This window comes from Nyctereutes procyonoides, unplaced genomic scaffold, assembly GCF_905146905.1.
Source record: "Nyctereutes procyonoides isolate TBG_1078 unplaced genomic scaffold, NYPRO_anot_genome, whole genome shotgun sequence".
NCBI lineage: Eukaryota > Metazoa > Chordata > Mammalia > Carnivora > Canidae > Nyctereutes > Nyctereutes procyonoides.
The window spans coordinates 24567362-24590003 of record NW_026575082.1 but is presented as its reverse complement, the minus strand read 5'-3'; the positions used below and the strand labels follow the sequence as shown (position 1 = coordinate 24590003).

Below are 22642 nucleotides of genomic sequence, written 5' to 3'. Positions count from 1 at the left end.
GGGAGACAGGGTAGTCCCAAGGAGGTCCGCTTCCCGCCGGCTGCAGAATGGAAGCCTCGGGGCACGAATGACACTGGGTCGCAGAAAATAAAATTAGGCTTCCTGAATATCTGGTTGTGTGGACCGGGATTCATACTCCCCACACGAGAAAAAAGATGAAACGGCACTTTAGGAAAAATATACGGGACCCCTGGGGGGCTCAGCGGTTGAGCATCTGCCTTGGGCTCCGGACGTGGTCCTGGGGTCCTGGGATCGAGTCCTGCGACTGGCTCCCCGCCGGGAGCCTGCTTCTCCCTCTGCCTGCGTCTCTGCCTCTCTCTGTGTGTGTCTCTCATGAATAAATAAATAAATTTGTTTAAAATAAGGAAAAACATGCTGAAGACGATAGATAGATGTCGATTCAGAAGGTGTGTATGCATGTGTGTGTACGGGTGTGGATATAAAAACAGCAATAGTGATAGACACACGCACATACAGGGTAGGCACATGTACGTGTCTATCAGCTGTGGTGACATATATCCTCCTAGATATACTTTTATGTAGCATTTTATGCTTTTTACTTTTTTTTATTATTCATTAGAGAGAGAGAGAGAGGCAGAGACACAGGCAGAGGGAGAAGCAGGCTCCCTGCAGGGAGCCCGACATGGGACTCAATCTCGGGTCTCCAGGATCCCGCGCTGGGCCGAAGGCGGCGCTAAACCGCCGAGCCACCCGGGCTGCCCTGCTTTTTACTTTTAATATTTCATTTAATCATTGCTGTGTAACTGACAACAGATTTATGATTCAAACTGAAATCAAACAGAATGCCTGGTTCTTGGGTCTCGTGGGTTGAACTGGACTGAGCAGAGAACCCCCGAGGGTGGAGTTCATATCCAGACCCCAAGTCCTGTGCTGTACCTCCAACCCTCCAGGTGGAATAGGTTAAAAGAACACGGAGCAGCTCCACAGGGAGTTGCCTCACTGATGGAGACGTGCTGTCGGGGACAGGCCATCTTCGTGCCCCTGTGACTGTGTCACGGGCAGACAGCCCGCAGGTTTTCTCCAGCACCAGCTAGACATTCAATCAGGAGGAGTGTTTGAGACCTGCTGCCTGGCAGGAGGAAGACCTGTGAGGTGTTTGGGGCCCAGCAGAGTGAGCTGGGTTCCTCTCTGCTCTCCCCGTCTGAGAGGTGGCCTTGCTCTGCAGTGACCCACCTGGCAAAAGTCCTCCTACATTCAATAAATCCCCCCTTTCCTAACCTTTCCATTTTAGTGCATAGCACACTCGTAAAGTACTGATATTAAGTGCACAACTAATGAATTTTTTTACACGCATATACCCCTGACCCCGTACCGAGACCAAAATATAGGACACTTTCTACCCCCCACCTTCCAGAAGGTTCTATCTTTCCCTTTCCCACTTAATACCACCCAGAGGTAACCACTGTCCTAACTTCTACCACTGTCAGCTTCTCCTGTTGGGACTTCGAAATGAAATCATACATTACTCTTCTTTTGCACTTACCATCTGTCACTCAAATGAATTTCTGTGACATTTATCCTCATATCATACCATTATTTCTTTATCCATTCATCTGTTGATGGACATCTGGGCACTTTTCATGGTTTTGACTATTGTGGACATGGCTGCTATAAACATTGGGGTGCAGGTGTCCCTTCAGATCACTGCATTTGTATCTTTGGGGTAAATCCCTAGTAAAAACCCATGCAACGGCTGGGTCGTAAGGTAGCTATATTTTTAATTTCTTGAGGAATCTCCATACTGTTTTCCAGAGTGGCTCCATCAGCTTGCATTCCCACCAACAGTGCAAGACGGTTTCCCTTCCCCACATCCTTGTCAACACCTGTTGTTTCCCGACTTATTACTTTTCGCCATTCTCACTGGTGTGAGGTGGGATCTTGTGGTTTTGATTTGTAGTTTCCCGATGCCGATTGATGTTGAGCATTTGTCTACGTGTCTGTTGGCTATTTCTATGTCTTCCTTGGGGAAATGTTTGTACATGTCTTGTATCCATTTCTTGACTGGATTATTTATTTGGTTTCTTGGGTGTGGAGTTTGATAAGTTTTTTATAGATTTTGGATGCTAGCCCTTCACCTGATAAGATATTTGCAAATATCGTCTTCCATTCTGCTAGTTGTCTTTTAGTTTTGCCAACTGTTTCCTTTGCGGTACAAAACCTTTATAATCTTGATGAAGTCCCAACAGTTCATCTTTGCTTTGTTCTCTTACCTTTGGAGACATGTCTTCCAAGAAGTTGTTGAGGTCAAAGTCGAAGAGGGTGTTGCCCGTGTTCTCCTCTAGGATTTTGATGGATTCTTGTCTCACATTTAGGTCGTTCATCCATTTTGAGTTTATTTTTGCATGTGGTGTAAGAAAGCGGTCCGGGTTCATTCTTCTGCACACGGCTGTCCAATTTTCCCAGCACCATTTGTCGAAGAAACTGTCTTTTTTTTCAATTGGGTATGCTTTGCTACTTCATCAAAGATGAGTTGACCATAGAGTCGAGGATCCATTTCTGGGTTTTCTGTTCTGTTCCATTGATCTATGCGTCTGCTGCTGTGCCAGTTGCATGCTGCCTTGATGACTAATAGAGCTTAAAGTCCAGAATCACGATGCCTCCAGCTTCGTTTTTCTTTTTCAACATTTCTTTGGCTATTAAGATTTTTTTTTCTGTTTCCACACAAAGTTCTGTGAAAAATGCTGGTGGTATTTTATTAATAGGGATTGCATTGAATGAATAGATTGCTTAGAGTAACATAAGCATTTTAACAGTATTTGTTGTTTCAACTCATGAGCATGGAATGTTTTTCCTTTCTTTGTGTTTTCCTCAATGTCATTCATAAGTGTTCTATAGTTTTCAGAATATAGATCTTTTACTACTTTGGTTCGGTTTATTGCTAGGTATCTTATGCTTTTGGATAAAATAGTAAATGGGATCAATACCTTGATTTTTCTTTCTTCTGCTTCATTATTAGTGTGTAGAAATGCAACTGACTTCTGTGCATTGATTTCTGTATCCCATGACTTAGCCGAATTCCTGTGTCAGTTCTAGCAATTTTTTGGTGGAGTCCTTTGGATTTTCTATGTAGAGTATTATGCCATCCACGAAGAGTGAAAGTTTAACTTCTTCCTTACTAATTTGTATACCTTTTATTTCTTTTTGTTCTGTGATCGCTGAGGCGAGGACTTCTAGTACTATGTCGAACAACAGTGGTGAGAGTGAGCATCCCTGTCATCCCCATTGAGAATGATATTCACTGTGGGTTTTTTGATATGCCTTTTATGATTTTGAGGTATGTTCCTTCTATCCCTACACTGCAGAGTTTTTATGAGGAAAGGACACTGTATTTTGTCAAATGCTTTTCCTGCATCTATCTATTGAGAGAACCATAGGCTTCCTATCCTCTCTTTGATTAATGTGGTATATCACACTGATTGATTTGCAGATGTTGAACCACCCTTGCAGCCCAGGAATGAATCCCACTTGGTCATGGTGAATCATCCTTTTAATGTACTGTTGGATCCTATTGGCTAGTAGCTTGGTGAGAAATTCTGCATCCATGTTCATCAGGGATATTGGTCTGTGATTCTCCTTTTTCGTGGGGTCTTTGTCTGGTTTTGGGATCAAGGTAATGCTGGCCTCATAGAATGAGTTTGGAAGTTTTCCTTCCATTTCTGTTTTTTGAAACAGCTTCAGGAGAATAGGTATTCATTTCTCTTTACATGTTTGGTAGGATTCTGCTCGGAGGCCATACAGACTGGACTCGTGTTTTGGGAGATGTTTGATTACTGATTGAATCAGTAATCATTGCTGGTTATGGATCTGTTCAGGTTTCCTGTGTCTTCTTGTTTCAGTTTTTGGTAGCTTATGTTTCTAGGAATGCATCCATTTCTTCCAGATTGCCTCCTTTGCTGGCATATAATTGCTCATAATATTCTCTCTAGAATTGTTTGTATTTCTTCAGTGTTGGTTGTGATCTCTCCTCTTTCATTCGTGATTCTATTTATTCAGGTCCTTTTTTCTTTTGGATAAGCCGGGCTTGGGGTTTATCGATCTTATTAATTGTCTCAAAGAACAAGTTTGGTTGATCTGTTCTACTGGTTTTTGATTTCTATATCATTGATTTCTGCTTTACTCTTTATTATTTCTCTTCCCTGGCTGGATTTATGGTTTTTTTATTTGCTGTTTTTTTTTTTCTCCAGCTCCTTTAGGTTCAAGATTAGGTTGTGTATTTGAGACTTTTCTTGTTTCTCGAGGAAGGCCTGTATTGCCATACACTTACCTCTCCCGCACTTTGCTGCATCCCAAAATTTCTGAACTGTTGTGATTTCATTTTCATTTGCTTCCATGTATTTTTTAAATTCTTTCATTTCTGGCTGACCCATTCATTCTTCAGCAGCATGCTTTTTAACCTCCACATATTTGTGTTCCTTCCAAAGTTTTTCTTGTAGTTGATTTCAAGTTTTAAAGCACTGTGGTCTGAAAATATGCATGGTATAATCTCAGTTGAGATCTGTTTTGTGACCCCGTATGTGATCTCTGGAGAATGTGCCATGTTCACTTGAGAAGAGTGTGTATTCTGGGACTTTAGGAGGAGATGTTCTGAATATATCTGTGAAGTCCATCTGGTCCAGTGGGTCAATCAAAGGACTGGTGTTCTTGTTGATCTGTTCAGATGGTGTCCTCATTGCTGAGTGGGGTGTTAAATTCCCCTACTATTATTGTATTGTTATCAATGACTTTCTTTAATTTTGTGATTAACTGGTTTCTGTATTTGCCTGCTTCCAAGTTAGTGGCATAAGTATCTATAATTGTTAGATCTGCTTGTTGGATAGACCCTTTTAATATGATAGGGTGTCCTTCTTCATCTCTTATTGCAGTCTTTGGTTTGAGAAGGAGGGCTACTCCAACTTTTTCCTTGATGTCCATTGGCACGATAAATGGTTCTGTGCCACCTCACTTTCAATCTCTCGATGTCTTTGGTTCTAAAATGAGTCTTTTGTAAGCAGCATATTGATGGGTCTTTTTTTTTAATGCATGATGATACCCTATGTCTTTTGATTGGAGCATTTAGGCTACTTACATCCAGAGTCATTATTGAAAGATATGAATTTAGTGCCATTGAATTACTTGGAAAGTTTCTGTTCCTGTAGATTTGTCTCTATTCCTTTGTGGTCTTTGTTGCTTTCGGGCTCTCTTTGCTCAAAAGACCCCCCTTTAATATTTCTTGTAGGGCTGGGTTAATGTTCACAAGTTCCTTTAGTTTTTGTTTGCTCAGGAAACTCTATCTCTCCCTCTCTTCTGAGTGACAGCCTTGCTGTATAAAGTATTCTTGGCTCCATTTTCTTTCCATGTAGCAACTTGAATATATCATGTCAATCCTTTCTGGCTGCCCGGTCTCTGAAGACTGCCAGCCTTATATGTCTAGGTTAAGGGCCTCTTGTCTTGAGCTGCTTTTAGGATTCTGTGTATCTTTGACATTTGCAAGTTTCATTATTATATGTTGAGGTGTTGACCTATTTTTATTGATTTTGAGGGAGATTTTCTGTTCGTACTGGACTTGATTGCTTGTTCCCTTCCCCGGATTAGGGGAGGTTCTCACCTATCATTTGTTCAAAGAAACCTTCTGCCTCTTTCTCCCTTTCTTCATCTTCTGGGATTCCTATTATCCATATATTATTTCTCCAAGTCTCCCTTCATGATCCAGTAGTAGTCTTGTTCTCTTCTTTTCAGCTTCCTTATTGTCCATCATTTTATCTCCTATGTCTCTGTCTTTGGTGTCTGTTTATCCTTGTCATAGCTTCCATTTGGGACTGCATCTTGGTAATAGCATTTTCAATTTTAGCCTGACTAGATTTTAGTTTTTATTTCTACAATAAGGGATTCTCTAGTGTCTTCTATGCTTTTTTCTAGCCTAGTTAGTATCTTTGTAATTTTCTTTTTAAAATTCTAATTCAGACATCATATCCATATTGATTAAATCCCTACCAGTGAGTATTACATCTGTTCTTTCTTTGGAGCAAATTTCTCCATTTTGTCACTTTGTTCAGAAAAGAATAGAAGAAAGAAAGAGAAAAGACAACAATAAGAACAATGGTAATAGAAAAAAAAATCCAAAACAAACCAGAAAGAAACAAAATCAAAACAAGAAAGAAAACAAAACAAAGCAGAAAACTAGATGCTGGGCATGTTTTCATCTCTTGTTACAAGAAACTAGATCCGAAAATGGGAAAGAAAGAAAAATTGATATATACATATGTTAATAAAATAAAATACAATGGAAGGAAACCAAAAATAACATATATAAAAATAAACAAAGAATAACAAAAGAATTGAAAAGATAAGAAAATAGCTGAAAAAATAATACTGAAACCCTAACAAATACCCCCTACACACTGTATACACTATTTTCCATAAGAGCTGAAGTGCTGCGGCCCTCTGTGATGGGTTAACCTGGTGGCAGCCAGTTGTTTGTGCTGGAATTCTGGGGGAGGGCCCTGCTGTGCTGCCTCTCGTGTGCCCTTACCCTTGTGGAAATGGGCTTCACTTTCCAGGGCGCCAGGCTCAGTGCAAGCGGCTTCGAATTCTGCTTGGGCCTGTCTTGCTCCCTGGAGGCTCTAAGCAGTGGTCGGCGGCCTCCACTCTGTAGCCCCGGAACTGAAAGTTTGCACCTCCCTCTCGTCAGTGAGTTACTCACAGCAAAGCAATGACTCCCTGGTTTCTGTCCAAGCTCTGTGTTTACCTAACCTGTGACCAAGTGTTTTTATCTCAGCTAATCAACTGAGTTTCAAGAGTCAAATTTTATGGACTCCTGGGGCACAGATCTGTGCTGTTCCTCTGGGCGGGGGTGGGGGGGGGGTCCTCGCGCTTTTGCCTTTTGCTGGGCTCCTGCTTGGAGAGCAGTCCTTCCAGCATGCAGTGGTTTGCAGTTTATAGCAACAGACAGTAGAAAGCTGGCACCTGGATTCAGTGGTTTTAGCTAGCCGCCCTGCTCCTGTGCCTGGGAACTGTGCCACTCAGACACCCCTATGCTTCTCGTGACCCCTGGGGCCCTAAGACCATACTGTCCCCCCCGGGACTCCGCCCCACTTCACCTCCGGAGCACTGTTAAGCCAGGGACATTGCCCACTGTAGTGGAGTTCCCAAAGTTCTGTTTGATAACTATCTCGCCGAATGCGTGGAACAGGTGAACGTAGAGCCCCCTATTCCTCTGCCACCTTAACTCCTCCCTGCAGTGTAAAAACTCTTAAGCTGCTGTGTTGTCTTGCATTATAGGAGTGTACCACGATTTATTTATTCTTTTCCCACTGATGGACACTGGGTTATTCCCAGTCTTTTTCTTTTTAATATTAACGGATGAATTGGTACGAACATTCTTGTATGCATATTTTGGTGGACATTTACACAAATTATCTTGTGCTCTCTTGGGAGTGAAATTGCTGGGTATGCAAGTTCTAGTTGTTGCACATCTTTGTGAACATTTCAAATTGTCCGTCTTTCTAATTTTTGCCATTCCAGTGGGTGTGCTACCTCATTATAGTTTTAATTTACATTTCCTTAATGACTTGAGTACATTTTCATGTGTTTATTGGTATTTAGTATCTTCTTTGCTAATGTATCTTTTCAAGTATTTGCCCATTCTTTTGGCGGGGGGACTCCTTTCCTTAAGGAAAGCTAGATTGAGGGGGGTTATGTTCTCTCAAACAAGCAAAGACAGGGAGATACACCTGCGTATGATTCTTAATCAGTCAGGGTCAGATCACAAGACTGTAAGTGATACAGAATCAGGATTTATTACAGGAAATAGCAAGAAGCCCATGGAAGCCACTGAATCTGGGTCTGGCAGGCCTGGAAAGTGGGTAGGAAAACTGACCAGGAAGTGGCCAAGAGGAAGGACAGATTGGCACACACAGGGACAACCGGGAGCCCACAAAGACAAAGAAATCGTGGCTATCTTTCGTCCCTTCAAAGTCGGTGACACAGGCGACCTGTAGAAAAGGCTGACAACCTTCCCCACAAGGCTATTGCATATTCCCCCTGACCCAGGACAAAGGGGTAGGGGAGACAGCAAGTCAGGGACATGTGTGGGCCTCACTGTGCCTTTGGCCTCTGCTTCCTGCAGGAGACCAGCCACTGCTTACTTCTTCTGACAGCATCCCTAACCTGTATTGTATTTATTTGTTTGTTTGTTTATTTTTAAGTAGGCTCCATCCTGGGTGTGAGCCAACATAGGGCTTGAACTCATGACCCTGAGATCAAGATCTGAGTTGAGATAAAGGGTTGGATGCTTGATCAACTAAGCCACCGGTGGTATCCACATCCCTAATATGTATTTAAAAAAAAAAAGATTAAGGAAGAGAACTTGGGTGATATAAACCAACTCTAACATTTCATGAAATGGATAGTTTCCTTTTGGAGAACTGCAAAACGGGGCAAAGGTAAGAAACTTTTGTAGGGTAAAGTGTAAAGAAGAAGGAGAGAAACAAGTGGGAAATACTTGACTGGCTTGTTTGAGGTAAGAAGGCCCAGCTTTGGCTGTTAGCTGAGGACTGGCTGACTCAATATACTGCATTTCAGGTCAGGTAGACAAAACTTAGACAAGTTTTCCTTTTGCTGACGGGGCACGCAGGGCAGGAGTGCCTCCACCTTGGTCCTAGAAATTTATTCCAACCCCTGGAACACCAATAAGAAGGGGATTCTGGGAAGCATGGCTCCAGCACGGCTAAGCTATCAGGGTACACAATCACTGGAGAGCCTGTCTCTGCTGGCAAGGAGGAGGACTAAAGGAATCTCATATTTATGGAATACGTTCTGGGCCAGTTACTGTGCTTGACACCTAAACATGATAATTAACACCCTAATGGGGAGCTGCCTGGAACAAGTGTCAAGAAAGCAATGGAGTAGGGTGGGGCTGCGGCAGCCACTCCACACTCTGATTTTGGTCATGCATCACATGCCCGAAGTCCGGGGAGCTGCCATCCATCGGTGAGCCCTGAGATGCTCCGCCCCAGTGTGGGCTACTTGGGGGCCACTGGGCACCGGAAGAGGCCGAAACAGAGGCAGAAGCTGAAGTTGTGAACTGCTGTGGCCTTAACAGACTAAGGACGTTTTACTGTATTTTAGTAGTTGTAAATGGTTTGAAAATACATGCGAATAGCCAGGGGAATTTTAAAAAAGAAAACCATATCTGGGGGCATCACAATGCCCCCAGATTTCAGGTTGGACTACAAAGCTGTGGTCATCAAGACAGTGTGGTACTGGCACAAAAACAGACACATATATCAATGGAACAGAATAAAGAACCCAGAAGTGGACCCTGAACTTTATGGTCAACTAATATTCGATAAAGGAGGAAACACTATCCACTGGAAGAAAGACAGTCTCTTCATTTAATGGTGCTGGGAAAATTGTACATCCACATGCAGAAGAATGAAACTAGACCACTCTCTTTCACCAGACACAAAGATAAACTCAAAATGGATGAAAGATCTAAATGTGAGACAAGATTCCATCAAAATCCTAGAGGAGAACACAGGCAACACCCTTTTTGAACTTGGCCACAGTAACTTGCAAGATACATCCATGAAGGCAAAAGAAACAAAAGCAAAAATGAACTATTGGGACTTCATCAAGATAAGAAGCTTTTGCACAGCAAAGGATACAGTCAACACAACTAAAAGACAACCTACAGAATGGGAGAAGATATTTGCAAATGACGTATCAGATAAAGGGCTAGTTTCCAAGATCTATAAAGAACTTCTTAAACTCAACACCAAAGAAACAAACAATCCAATCATGAAATGGGCAAAAGGCATGAACAGAAATCTCACAGAGGAAGACATAGACATGGCCAACAAGCACATGAGAAAATGCTCCGCATCACTGGCCATCAGGGAAATACAAATCAAAACCACAATGAGATACCACCTCACCCCAGTGAGAATGGGGAAAATTAACAAGGCAGGAAACCACAAATGTTGGAGAGGATGCGGAGAAAAGGGAACCCTCTTACACTGTTGGTGGGAATGTGAAATGGTGCAGCCACTCTGGAAAACTGTGTGGAGGTTCCTCAAGGAGTTAAAAATAGACCTGCCCTATGACCCAGCAATTGCACTGCTGGGGATTTACGCCAAAGATACAGATGCAATAAAACGCCGGGACACCTGCACCCTGATGTTTCTAGCAGCAATGTCCACAATAGCCAAACTGTGGAAGGAGCCTCGGTGTCCATCGAAAGATGAATGGATAAAGAAGATGTGGTTTATGTATACAATGGAATATTCCTCAGCCATTAGAAACGACAAATACCCACGATTTGCTTCAACGTAGATGGAACTGGAAGGTATGATGCTGAGTGAAGTAAGTCAATCAGAGAAGGGCAAACATTGTATGTTCTCATTCATTTGGGGAATATAAATAATAGTGAAAGGGAATATAAAGGAAGGGGGAAGAAATGTGTGGGAAATATCAGAAAGGGAGACAGAACATAAAGACTCCTAACTCTGGGAAACGAACTAGGGGTGGTGGAAGGGGAGGAGGGCGGGGGGTGGGGATGAATGGGTGATGGGCACTGAGGGGGGCACTTGACGCGATGAGCACTGGGTGTTATTCTGTATGTTGGTAAATTGAACACCAATAAAAAATTAATTTATTAAAAAAAAAAGAAAAGAAAATTCATGCGTCATTGGCCAGGAGTTGTTCTATCATTTTTTTAAAGGAATTTATTTATATATTTATATATTTATTTATTTATTTATTTAATATTTTATTTTATTTTATTTTTTAAAGTAATCTTTATACCCAATGTGGGGCTGGAACTTACAACCCCTGAGATCAAGGGTTGCGTGCTCCCCTGAATGAGCCAGCCAGGTGCCCCATTGTTCCATCATTCTCCCCAACTGACGTATAGACGTCATACATAAATCTGTCTGGATGGATAATCTTTGAAATAATCATTTACATTTTTTTCTTCCTATATTTTTCCTTTTCTTGTACCCTACCCCCTGCCCTTCAAGGAGAAAGCACAGATACTGTTTGCTTTCCCCAGGAAGAGTATTGCAGCAAGGCTGAAGGCAGAAGTTGCCTGCAAAATATTTTCCGTTCTGTCTTTTGTGATTTTAAACTCAAGGGAAGCAGTCTATACCACCTCAAAATATGTCTCTTTGGCATAAGGATTATTTTAGGCTGATTATTATTATTTTTTTAAACAGCAGACATGAGAGAAGCCTTGAAAACCAAGCAGATGTTACCCTTTAGTAAGAAACATTTGCATGTGTAAGAGGAATCTCCATTTGTAAGGGCGCCACTCTCTTTCTACTTAGAAGACAAGGGTGACTCCAAAAACTGTGTCAATGGAGAAAGCAAGGCCTCACGTGTGCATCACAACCCTCCCCTTGATTACTGTGCTTTTCCTGGTCACTGCCCATGATTGATTTCCCCCTACCAGCATCTTTGGTCTTTAGCTGGAGGTGTTATCTGAGGGCATGGATTGGGCCATTTCAGAGAGTTACTCAGTTTTCTTGGGTCTCTCCCATGTACATGGGGTCAGGTGGGGGGGTTGACATGTTACTAAATTTTTGTTTTTCTCTGGTTGATCTGTCTTTTGATTACAAAAGTGTCTTAGTCAAGAATCTAGAAGAGTCGTGGGAAACTTATTTTCCTACCACACAAAACCCACATCCATAGAGGAGTAAAATTTGGGGGTTCTGGAGCAACGAGGACAGCAGCATCCCAAAGATGGTAATAAGTATATAGATGGGGACATGGCCAGCCTCCCAACAGACCCCATGAGGTAGGAATCATTACCTCTGGTTTACAGACCGAACTCTGAGACGGTCCGATGGTGCAGAGTAATATGATGAAACGTGCCCATGACATCATTGAGAAATATGGGACAGATCCTTGTCTCCCGGAGCTGAGCTCATCCATGGACTCTGCTCCTGAGTATTTCTCCAGACTGGGACTCTTACTTCCCCAGAAGAACCTGCAATGCAAGCTTCTCTACCTCATTTCCTTCTCTCCATTTCTTATTTAAATTAAAAAGTACAAAGAGTAGTAAGGATCCTTTTGGGTAGCTTAGGTTTCATCTCAATGTTATGCATGAGATCCAAATAACAGAATTATGTTCTTTGGTTCACATGTCTTTTGTGGTCAGTTGGGCCCACAGACTCTTTTTTTTTTCAACATTTGTTCATTGTGGTGTCTAAATGTGGTCACTGATGGGAGAGACCAAATGATGGGATGGGAGGTCCCAAATGTGGGGCAATGATTGGGGTAGAGGCTGGTGACATTGGTGGTAAAAGAATTGACCTGAGGCAGAACCAAGGAGATGGGCATTACTGAGTCCACCTCAAGGGGGCAGTGGGCAGGACAGCAGAGGAGAGGCTGTCTGCAAGGAGGCCGTGGACAGGAGCAGGGGGAAGGGCAGATGAGTGGGGAGAGAGACATCTCAAGCAGGCTACGTCCAGCACACAGCCCGTGAGGAGCTGGCTCTCACAACCCTGAGATCGTGACTGATGTGAGCCAAAAATCAAGAGCTGGGTGCTTACCCAACTGAGCTACCCAGACACCCCATGGGTGGGGGGCTGTCTGTAAGGGGGAGGATGGAAAGGTATGGACTTCTCCCTTGCTTGGTAACTGTACCTGGCTGTAAGTAGCCTTTGGTTACTTAGGGCTCATGGATATTTCGAGGCGGGGGTCACCTGACGGACGCGTGTGTGTTCAACCTGGTGGCTGCCGAGGGCCCGTTCTGCGTCCCATTGCTCAAGCCTGTTGCCTAAGAACTGCCTCTCCACTCGTGTTTGCCCTTTCTAGTTTAGTCTCCTTAGATGACTGACCGTCTACCGAATAAGAGTTGACCAGGTAGGCGGGGACGGATTTACACGGAGAAAGAATGTTCCTCACGTCCCACGCCTTGAAACCACTTTCAGTTGATTTGCACCCAACTTAGTGATATTTTATCTTGTTATTTACTTGTCTATCCTGATACCAGGCTCCATTCATTCCGCAAATTTCTCTTGAGTCCTCAGTGTGAGGGTGAGGGTCAGGCATAGTTCTGTGGGTTGGGGATACACATTCTCCCCCGCTCTGAGCTAAACAGTCTGGGTCTTCTATGCCGCAGTCTGGATCCCCGGAGGGTATGTGATAGGTTGCTAAGGGGCAGGGAAAAGCTCAGGTAGGATTGTGTTGAATTTTACAGAGAATGAACATATATCTAAATGCCTCCAAGACTCCCATTGCCCGATGTGTGTGTACGTGTGTGTAGCGGTATGAGATGGAACAGACAAAACGGAAAACAAATACAGGGAGGACCAAGTGGAGAACTCAGGGGTAGGTTTCTCCCATGGCTATTTTCTAGAAATAGAGATAGAGACGTGTAGTTTCTAGTTATAAATTAAAGGAGACGAGAACAGTCAATGCAAGATTAAGATTCATCATAAATGATAAAAGTGAGGCTTTAAAAACTCAGCTCTCGATTTAAAAGGGTTAAGTTAGGGCGCCTGGGCGGCTCAGTCAGTTAAGTGGCCGCCTTCAGCTCAGGTCATGATCCCAGGGTCCTGGGATGGGGCCCACATCTCGTGCTCAGTGGGGAGCCTGCTCCTCCTCCCCTCTCCCTCTGCCCCTCCCCCTGCTGGTGCAGGCGCATGCTCTCTCTCTCTCTCTCTCTCTCTCTGAAATAAAGAAATAAAATCTTAAAAAAATAAAAGGGTTAAATTAAACACAAGGAAATCATGCACAGTTGAAGTAGAAAAATAAATTGTTTTGTGGTCTTAGAAAAAACCATTTTCTTCTTCATTGTCCATGGATAGTTTGTCAATTAGAAAGAAAAAGTCAAGGACGCTTGGGTGGTTCAGTGGTTGAGGGTCTGCCTTTGGCCCAGGGCGTGACCCCAGGGTCCCTGGATCGAGTCTCACATTGGGCTCCCCGCAGGGAGCCTGCTTCTCCTTCTGCCTGGATCTCTGATGAATAAATAAATATAATCTTTTTTTTTTTTTTTAAAGGAAAAAGTCCTATTTCTTTCTACCCGAAGAGGGCAAGATCACAGTTTCTTCAACCCTATAGCATGGGAGCTGCTGTTAGTGTGGTGTGCATTCATGTCCATGAAATCTTAACTAGTAAGTCCAGGTTTGTCAGGTTCCGATAACCCGTATTCAACACTTAGCTCACTACTCATTTAATAAAAGTTTACCGTAGCAGCAGGTTTAAAGGTGTCCTCGGGCTAAAGGTCACCTGCGGGCCTGGGACCTGGGCCTCCTCGGAGGTGCCCCCTCGCTGGGGCCCAGCCTCACTGACCTGGGAGTGGAAGCTGCTGTAGGTAGGTGGCAGCACGCGTACACTTTACACTAGCCAGGAATTTAAGCCCCATGTCTGCGGTGTGGGGACAGGCGACTGAATCTTTATGGCCTCCACCCTGTCATCTGCAGAACGGGATAGTGGCGGCTGCAGCTCCTGTGCATGGGGTCCACCCGGTGGGCCGCTGTGGCATCAGCGAGGGCTGGTCGTGCTCCGGAGCCGTCACCGGGATGGGGCGGCCCCAGCTCTTTAGGGGAAGCTGCCATGAGCCTCCATCTCGCTCCCTAAAATGTCACTGACACATCATTCATAGATTTCAAGCGATTCTCTTCTCTGACACGACGCGAAGTTGAAAATTAATGCGATTAGCTGTGCGTCTCCCAGGTCCTGCCTGAAGCCCCAGGTTAGTATCCCCGGGTGCTTGCGGGGGGGCGGGGGGAGGGGCCAGCTTGGGCAGAGGGGAATGTTCTAAAATTGGGTGAAGCAGCCCCGGGCTCCTGGGCGCGCTCCGGGAGGCCGAGCCCCTTCCGCGCAGCGGGACGCGGTCCCTGAGGAGGGAGGGTCGTCGGGTCCCAGCCCAGGTGCGCGCCCATCCCCCCCACCCCCCGGCGGAGGGTCCCTAACCCCGCGGCCCCGCGCTGCGCCCCCTGCGCCAGGCCGTGCGCCTCCCTGTGGGTCGGGGGTCCCGGGCCGCCTGCGCCCCGACTGCGGGGGCCGGGGCGGGGTCGGGGTCCTGCGGGGGGCGGGGCCGGGGTTGGTGCGGGGTTGGGGGCGGGGTCAGGGCCGGGGTCGGGGTCGCGGTCGCCCCACGCAGCCTGGCCGCCCGCCGGGTCTCCGCAGCGGAAGGGGTCGGGTCGGGGTGGAGCCGGATTAGGGTTGGGGTCCGGGCGGGGGTCGGGGCGGGGGTCCGTCGGGGTCCCTCCGGGTCCGGGTCCGGGTCCGGGTCCGGGTCGGGGTCTCCGCCGCGCAGGGGGCCGGGGCGGGAGGCGGACGCCGTCCTGGAGGCGGGACCCCGGGGCAGGCGGCTACCCCCCTCCCCCCTTCCCCCCCCTTCGGCCCGGAGGCTGCGGGGCGCCCGGGGATCCCGCGCAGGGAGGGCCCCGGCGGGGGCGGGCGCGGGGGCGGGGAGCCGGGGTCAGGCCGCCTCTTAAAGGGCCCGCCCCCCGCCTCCCCTCCCCCCTCTCCTCCCTCCCCCCTCCCCTCCCCTCTCCCCCCTCCGCCCGGGCCGCAGGTGAGCGCAGGGGCAGCGGTAGCGGTCTCGGCCGCGGGCGGGGGGTCCTCGGGCCCACGAGCCGCCCAGCCCCGCGCCTCCCCCGCGGCCGGCGGCGTCCCGGGGCGTCCTGCGGCGGCTGCGCTCGGGGCCGGGAGGACCGCACCGCCCTGCCCGCCCCGGGGGCTGCGAGGACCCGGCCCGGGGAGAGCAGGTCAGTGGGGGGGGGCGGGGCCCGGGGGAGCGCGGGGCGCAGGTCGGGGGGGCCGTGCTCGGCTGGGGGGGCTGCGGGGGCCCGGGGCGCTGCGGGCGTGCGGGGGGCAGACAGCGCGGGGGGGGCCTGCGGGACCCGGCGGGGGGCGGGGTTTGCGGGGAGCCCTGGGGGCGCCGGGGAAGTGCGGGGGGCAGGTCAGGGGGAGGGCGTGCTGTGCGCGACCCGAGGGGCGTTTGCGGGGGTCCGGGCGCCGCGGTGTGCAGACTGTAGGTCCGGGGCCCGTGCACGACCCGGCGGGGGGGGGGGGCTGTGGGTGCAGACAGCGCGGGGCGGTGCACGGCGCGGGCGGTGCAGGGTCGCGGGGGCCCCACCCCGTGTCCGGGGCCCGAGCTCCGGGCGCGGCGGCTGCAGGAGGGGGCGTGAGCGCAGCGGGTCCCCGCGGCCCGCGGTCGGGGTCCGGGGTTGGGGTCGGGGTCGGGGCGTGGGGGGCGCGGTCCCAGCTGCAGGAGGCTTCGGGGCCTAAAACTTTGTTGGGGAAGGAAGCAGGAAGCGGGGGGGTGGCGGGCGTCCGCTGGCTCCATCCTTAAATGTTTTCCCCAAAGAGTCCTTTAATGAGCCAGAACTGGGTAATTTCGATTTGCTCCTTTTCTGCGTCCCGTGAACACCTTCCCTTTCCTTGTGACTCCTCTGCGGTCAGCTGCCCGCCCCGCCCGGCCCGGGGTCCCTGCGCTACCTGGTCACCGACCTGAAGGTTCAGGGCGACCCACTATGTGCTGGGCGGCGCTCACCACGCCCCACTATGTGCTGGGCCTGAGCTGCGCGCCACGTCGAGCCGCAGGTGCCCACGTCCAGGGCCGCTGGAGCAGGTGCCTGCAGGGGTGGGGGGAGGTCGCGGCCTTCTGGGCCCTGGGGCTGGCACGCGCCTTGGCGCCTTCCTTCATGGCTGGGACTAGGAAACTTTTCTTTTTTTTTTCTTTTTTAATTTTTATTTATTTACGATAGTCACACACACACACGCACACACAGAGAGAGAGAGAGCCAGAGACATAGGCAGAGGGAAAAGCAGGCTCCATGCACTGGGAGCCCGACGTGGGATTCGATCGTGGGATTCGATCCCGGGTCTCCAGGATTGCGCCCTGGGCCAAAGGCAGGCACTCAACCGCTGCGCCACCCAGGGATCCCCGAAACTTTTCTTGAAAACGGCCCTTTCCTTGGGATGCTCAGGGGGCTCAGCGGTTGAGCGCCTGCCTTTGGCTCAGGACATGATCCTGGAGTCCTGGGATCGAGTCCCGCGTCGGGCTCCCTGTATGGAGCCTGCTTCTCCCTCTGCCTGTGTCTCTGCCTGTGTCTCTGCCTCTATCTCTGTGTCTCTCACGAATAAATAAATAAAATCTTTAAAAGAAAACGGCCCTTTCCACTTGTTTGGCCAACAAAGACAGTTTTACATTTTGTGTCTCTGCTGGAGCTTCTGGACAGAGCCGTGAGTTAACAGGGAAGGTTCCGAAGAGTCTGCTCTGAGAAGCAGCCGTTGCGCCAAGCCGTGTTCTGCATGTATATGGCTATTTAGTCCTTTGTAATATATATTTTTTAAAGATTTATTTATTTATGATAGATGTAGAGAGAGAGAGAGAGGCAGAGACACAGGCAGAGGGAGAGGCAGGCTCCATGCGGGTAGCCTGATGTGGGACTCGATCCCGGGACTCCAGGATCTCACCCTGGGCCAAAGGCAGGCGCTAAACCGCTGAGCCCCCGGGGATCCCTGTCCTTTGTAATATTTATGTAGACTTTACTGTCTTTCATATATGTCTTCATACTCTGCACAGTCCTCTTGCAACATATTCTTTGTGTTCAGGAGAGGATCATAAGGTCAAACTTTACTCATTACACGGACGAATGAGTAGATCTGAGTATGTCCTATCCCGTGCACATTTACTGAATCACAGTATTTGGTTTCCTACCACCCCTTGAATGCTGGGTGGTGGCCTTTGCAAAGCAGTGCCTTTTAAAACTCGGGTAAATCCCTCATGATGTTTGAAAGCTTAGTTCTCTTAAGAGAGTCTCTTTGCTATCGGCATTGAACACACTGTTAGGAATTAGGGCCAAGACCGCCAATGCCGGAAAGGGTTTGCTGTAATGGAGTTGTAGCTACCTTCCTCCCTTGTTTTAAAAGACCCTTTTAATTTCTTAGCGTTCTTCTCTTGCCCTTGGAAGAGTTTGCAGTTATTGGCCATGGTTCTAGTTCATGTAGGTTTCTATTTATTATGGAGAAGACTTTTCCCACAGGGTTTTAGGGCTGCCTCTTGAACCCTCTTGGGGGCTCGGTTTGCAGGACCACAGTCCTGCAGAGGAATCCAGCCGGTGTCACCTGCTTATTAAGGGATTTTGTGCCAATTTGTTGGCACATAATTTGAGAATCTAAGCCTCCCCTTGCCCCCCGCCCCCACCATGGTATACACGTATATAGACAACTATTTCCCCCTAAGTGCTGACCGTGTTCTAAGAATAGCTTTCTTGCCTGGCGCTGAGAGCGAGGACCCGTCTGCAGAGGTGTTTACAGTTTGGGACTCTGCTGCAGTCTTGGTTGACTGAACAGCGAGGCAGGGAAGCCTTGCTGCTCCTGGGACGCTCTCTGTTCATCTGGGCGGCGGGAGGGGCGACCCCAGCGGGACAGGGGGGACCAGCGGTGAGAAGGACTTGCTCCACGACGGTAGTTTCTGTCCTGATGTCCAGTGCGGACCCGTAAACCCGGTCTGGATCCCTTTGCTCTCACCCAGCCATCGGCCGCCCAGCCGCCCAGCCGCGGTCTAGGCTGGACGGGATTGCTCTGCGTGTCCTGTGGAAGCCCAAACGCTCTCAGGGCTGCGGCGGGGACACGTGCTATTGTGACACTTACGAGTCACATATTTCTGGTGGTTCCTGCCCTGTTTCTCTTCATGTTTAATCATCTAGGCTTAGGGGGTTTCCACGATGTGTCTGTAGGGTTAGGAGAAAAGGACGAAAACTCAAGGAGCAACAGCTACAAAGAGATTATTCCCTATTTCCCTATTAACCTGGAAAGTTTTTAGAAATGTTAAACACGCTTGATGTAGACACGTTACTATTAACTGTAAACAGTAGCAAGATTGCCATGTAGCCCCAACTTGCCCTTTTGTCCCTTCTCCCTCTTCCTCCCTTCCTCCCTCTAGTCCTCCTGTCCTGTCTGTCCATCAGTTTGTCCGTCCTTCCTTCCTCCCTTCCTGCCTCCCTCCTTCTCTCTCTTCCTGTCTCGGAAAACACTCTGGAAGCCATTATTTTCTGGTGTCAAAGTGACTTTCTGCCTGCATGGGATTAGTCAGTCTAGAATTACATCTTGACCTATATTATGGGCGCGCATGGAACGTGAATCTTTTAAGATAGGAACGTAAAGTTTCTGCCTACTATTTGAGAATTTAGGCCACAAGACCCGCCACTTTATTAGAGCAGTTTGCGTGTTACTCGTTTCACCTTTAGGCAACGAAAGCAAACCACCCCGAGCACCTGTACTATTAATCGCTACAGAAATATTGCATTCGCATTCCCAGTTACTCTTGTTTTCTTCCTCTATCATAGGAGGAGTTGAAAGTAGTGTTTGTGTTGTCTCCTATCCATGTGATTTAAGTACGGATTGTTTTTCTTTGAATTTCCACTAAAAATGGCAACTTTGGCCTTTTAAACTGTTTCTGCGAGGACTTTTCTTTCCACCAGCCTTGTTTTCCAGATAGGTCTTGGAAATTACGAAGAACACAGCTATGATTTCTATGTTGATTGGCAGCTGACAGCTTTCCCGAACAAAAATAAGGCTACGCCGTGCCAAATGGTTGACTTTTCTAGAATAAAAACTCTAAAGGGTATGCAAAAAGTCCTCTGGTTAATATATTGGCATTCCCAGAACCCACTAAAACTCCGGCAGCCTGCCAGACACCACTTAATGAGGATGCAGAATGTCTGGCTCAAATCCCCATGAGCAGAAGGGGGTGGGGAGCTGATGTCCACACCCTTTATTAATTTTTAACGACTGTACTTTTGTTTTGCGGGTTTTGCTCTGTACCCTCTCACGATTGACCCCCACCACACCGCCCCTTCCCCATCCACTTATTTAACTCATTTACTTGGCACTGGAAAAATGTTGAGAACCTTTCAAGGTTAAGAATCCTGCCAAGGGATCATTTCTGTTTGCATAGGTTCCTCTGTTGCTGCTTTTCTTTCTTTCTTTTTCTCTGCCCCCCCTACCCTCCCCCCGCAACCCTTTTATAGAAGAGGAAGAGGGAAAAGGAACAGAAAAAGAGATGACAACTCTTTTTTTTTTTATGATGCTTTATTGTCTGCTGGAAGAGAACCGTTTACGAAACTTTAAGTTTGTCAGACAGTTTATATGACAGTGCAAGTCGGTGCTTGCCAAGCTCCAGACAGATTGCTAATGTTACATGACAGGGATAAATAAATTACCGCTGTCTGCAACACGCTCGCTCCGCAAGTGCACTCTGCAGCCGGGCGTCCAGGCGCTGCGCCCCAGGAGCTGCCGTCCCTGCAGCTGGGAGGAGGCCTCCGCCTATTGCCTTCGGTTCTGTGACTTGGTTCGGAAATGAGAAGGGTGTGTCTCTCGCTTTTATTTTTGGCAGCGCTGCAGGGCAGCAGAATGCACGGAGCAGCTGCGGCCTTCCTCTGCTGGGCCTCCTCCCCCGTGCCCCCCACAGTCCTTGCTGTGCGTGGGGCGGGGGGGTGGGGGGCAGGCACCTAGTCTTCCGCCCCCGACCTGCTGCAGACAAAGCCGAACTTGGCTCTCAGCTGCCCCAGCCTGAGTTTTCTCAAAGCCAAGTTCCAAGCTGTTTACGGTTGCGTTCTTCGTGCGCAGGTGCAGGCACGGAGAACAAATTGTCTGAGATAAGTGTGTGCGTGCTGCGCCGGGAGGGGGCTGGGTGGCACTCCTTGGGCACAATGTGCTTTCATCTCCGGCAGTCTGGGTCGTCAGCTGGCACAGTGACAGGTGTAATGAACTTAATGGTCTCACTCTGGTTGTTAGCGGACACGCTGCTCGTATTACAAAGCCGCCTCCTAAACTGGGCCCCTGCCAAATGACTTGGTCTTCTCTTTGCAGACGGGACTCGGGGCTGGACTCCTCCAGGGACGTTAGGGTCAGGAATCGGGTGGGTGTGAGCGACATCTGCGTGTCCTCATCCTGAATGGACCCAGGATGTCTCTGCAGAGTAGAGCCGTTGCATGCACTTTGCAAAAAGGGTCCCTCCTGTCTGCCCCGGGGAGAGGTCCCGGCCAGGACCCGGGGTGTCGGTGTGCGGCCTCCTTGCCCCTGGGTCTGCAGGGTGGCAGGCTCCTGGCTGTGGCTGGCCAGTTCCGTGCACAGCCACCATTCTCAGAAATGGGCCGGGCCTCGGACTGGTGGGGACTGAGCCGGGCATTGCTCCCACTGTCTCTGCCCGGGCCAGGGAGGGCACTTCCATGGTACAGTCTCCCGGCTTCCCGAAGGCCAGAGCAGAGAGCCTCGGCAGGAGGCCAGGCTGCTTCTGGAAGGGCTCCTGGGCCTCCACGAGGGCACTCGGTCAGAGACGAGGGGCCGCACTTCCAAACGCTTGCAGAGCTCTGACTGCGTGCCAGGTGTTCTCAGTGTGGCCCATATAGGAACTAATTCCGTCCTCAGCGTAGCGCTGTGACATCTGCCACCAGCCCCGGCCTGCAGGAAGGCCCCGCAGCCTGCCGATCACCCGGGGCCTTACCTCTGTGAGAAAAAGCTGGCGTCGGACGCAGCCCTGGCCTTCTCGCGCTTGGGGTCTGGGCTTGGACCCCGGGCTGCCCCAGGCAGGGCCTAGCTGGCCTTGGTTCAGCAGGGACTGCTCACCAGCAAGGTGGGTGGCACCGCTTCTGTCCCGGGGCAGGTCCCAGTGGCTGCTCCGACGGCAGGCGCCTCTCGTCCCTCCCTGCCTTGACCTGTGGCTCTGGCCGTGCCTCCCTCACCGCCTGTCCCCACTCCTGTTTCTAGCCTCTGCTCTCCGGGCCTGTTGTGTCGGCGACAAGAGCCTTCATTTTGAGAACTGGGCCACTGGGGACTGTGTTTTGTCCACGTTGAACCTTGAGTCCTGTGGAAGACAGAGGAAGCGGGGAAGCGGCAGCCGTGCTGTTGGCTGAGGTCTGCTCCGTTCCGCAGAAACCTCTTCCGTCGGTCCGGTTTGGGCGCCGGCCGTTGGAGCCGTAGGGCCTGCTGGGGCGCATTGAGGGGCTGGAAGACAAGGCCCCTCCGTCTGCGGTTGGGGGTGGGGAGGCTGCACGGGGCCTGCACCGTGGGTTGTTCACCAGAAGGATCCAGCTCATCACAGGGCACGTTGTCCTACCAGGTTCATTTCCCTTTGCTTCTCGCATTTGGGGGGGTAAATGGAAAACTAGTATCTTTAAGACTTTCCGTTTTGATCCACAAGGGCCTAGATTAAGCAACCACACATGCCAACGTGTACCTCTTGTGAAGTATTGGCCATTTTGGACGAACCTAGGTGTGTAGAATCACAGCGCCTCAGGGAGCCCTCGGGAGATGCAGCTCCCTGGGTCCTGGCAGGATGGCGCTTCGGCTCTTTGCAGACCGGGCAGCTGGGTGGGAACAGGAGCCCATCGGCGGCCCTGAGCGCAGCCAGGGGACCAGGGTGGCCGGGGCACCTCCATGCGGGGGCCTCTGATCCCTGTGGCCTCCCGGATGGGGGCGGGCGCCGTCCTCCTCGGGGTGGTGCAGGCTCTGGAAGGGCCTGTGTTCGCGGCACCGGCAGCTGTGGTGCACCTGCGCCATCGCCCCCGTGGGGCCGGCCCTGCCACCGTGAGCTCGGACGTGGACGTGGGGCGGGGCCGCGGCCGCTGGTCCAGCATGCCCACTCTGCAGAGCCTGGCTTTATTTCACAGTGTCCTTTAGG

The 22642-nt window shown here is 49.4% G+C and overlaps 2 protein-coding genes across 15 annotated transcripts in view; one reads left to right on the top strand and one right to left on the bottom strand.

The window, feature by feature from the left end:
- The window catches only part of LOC129514503 (basic proline-rich protein-like), a 66724-nt gene extending 44203 nt beyond the window's left edge, over positions 1-22521 (bottom strand). The window contains exons 1-6 of the mRNA XM_055333122.1: positions 22322-22521; positions 21819-21988; positions 16508-16589; positions 15522-16124; positions 15106-15293; positions 2232-2299 (exon numbers count right to left, since the gene is read on the bottom strand). Of these exons, the coding sequence (XP_055189097.1) occupies positions 2232-2299; positions 15106-15293; positions 15522-16124; positions 16508-16589; positions 21819-21988; positions 22322-22521 (1311 nt within the window). The remainder of the gene's footprint in view (positions 1-2231; positions 2300-15105; positions 15294-15521; positions 16125-16507; positions 16590-21818; positions 21989-22321) is intronic.
- LOC129514487 (low-density lipoprotein receptor class A domain-containing protein 4-like) overlaps positions 14416-22642 on the top strand; it is a 387588-nt gene continuing 379361 nt past the window's right edge. For 11 of the 14 annotated variants that reach the window (XM_055333097.1, XM_055333082.1, XM_055333087.1 and 8 more), the window contains exon 1: positions 15527-15719. The gene's annotated coding sequence lies outside the window, so the exon portion shown is untranslated. Of the gene's footprint in view, positions 14699-15526; positions 15720-22642 lie in introns of those variants that run through there. The other 3 variants (XM_055333088.1, XM_055333089.1, XM_055333084.1) reach the window with 1 other exon arrangement.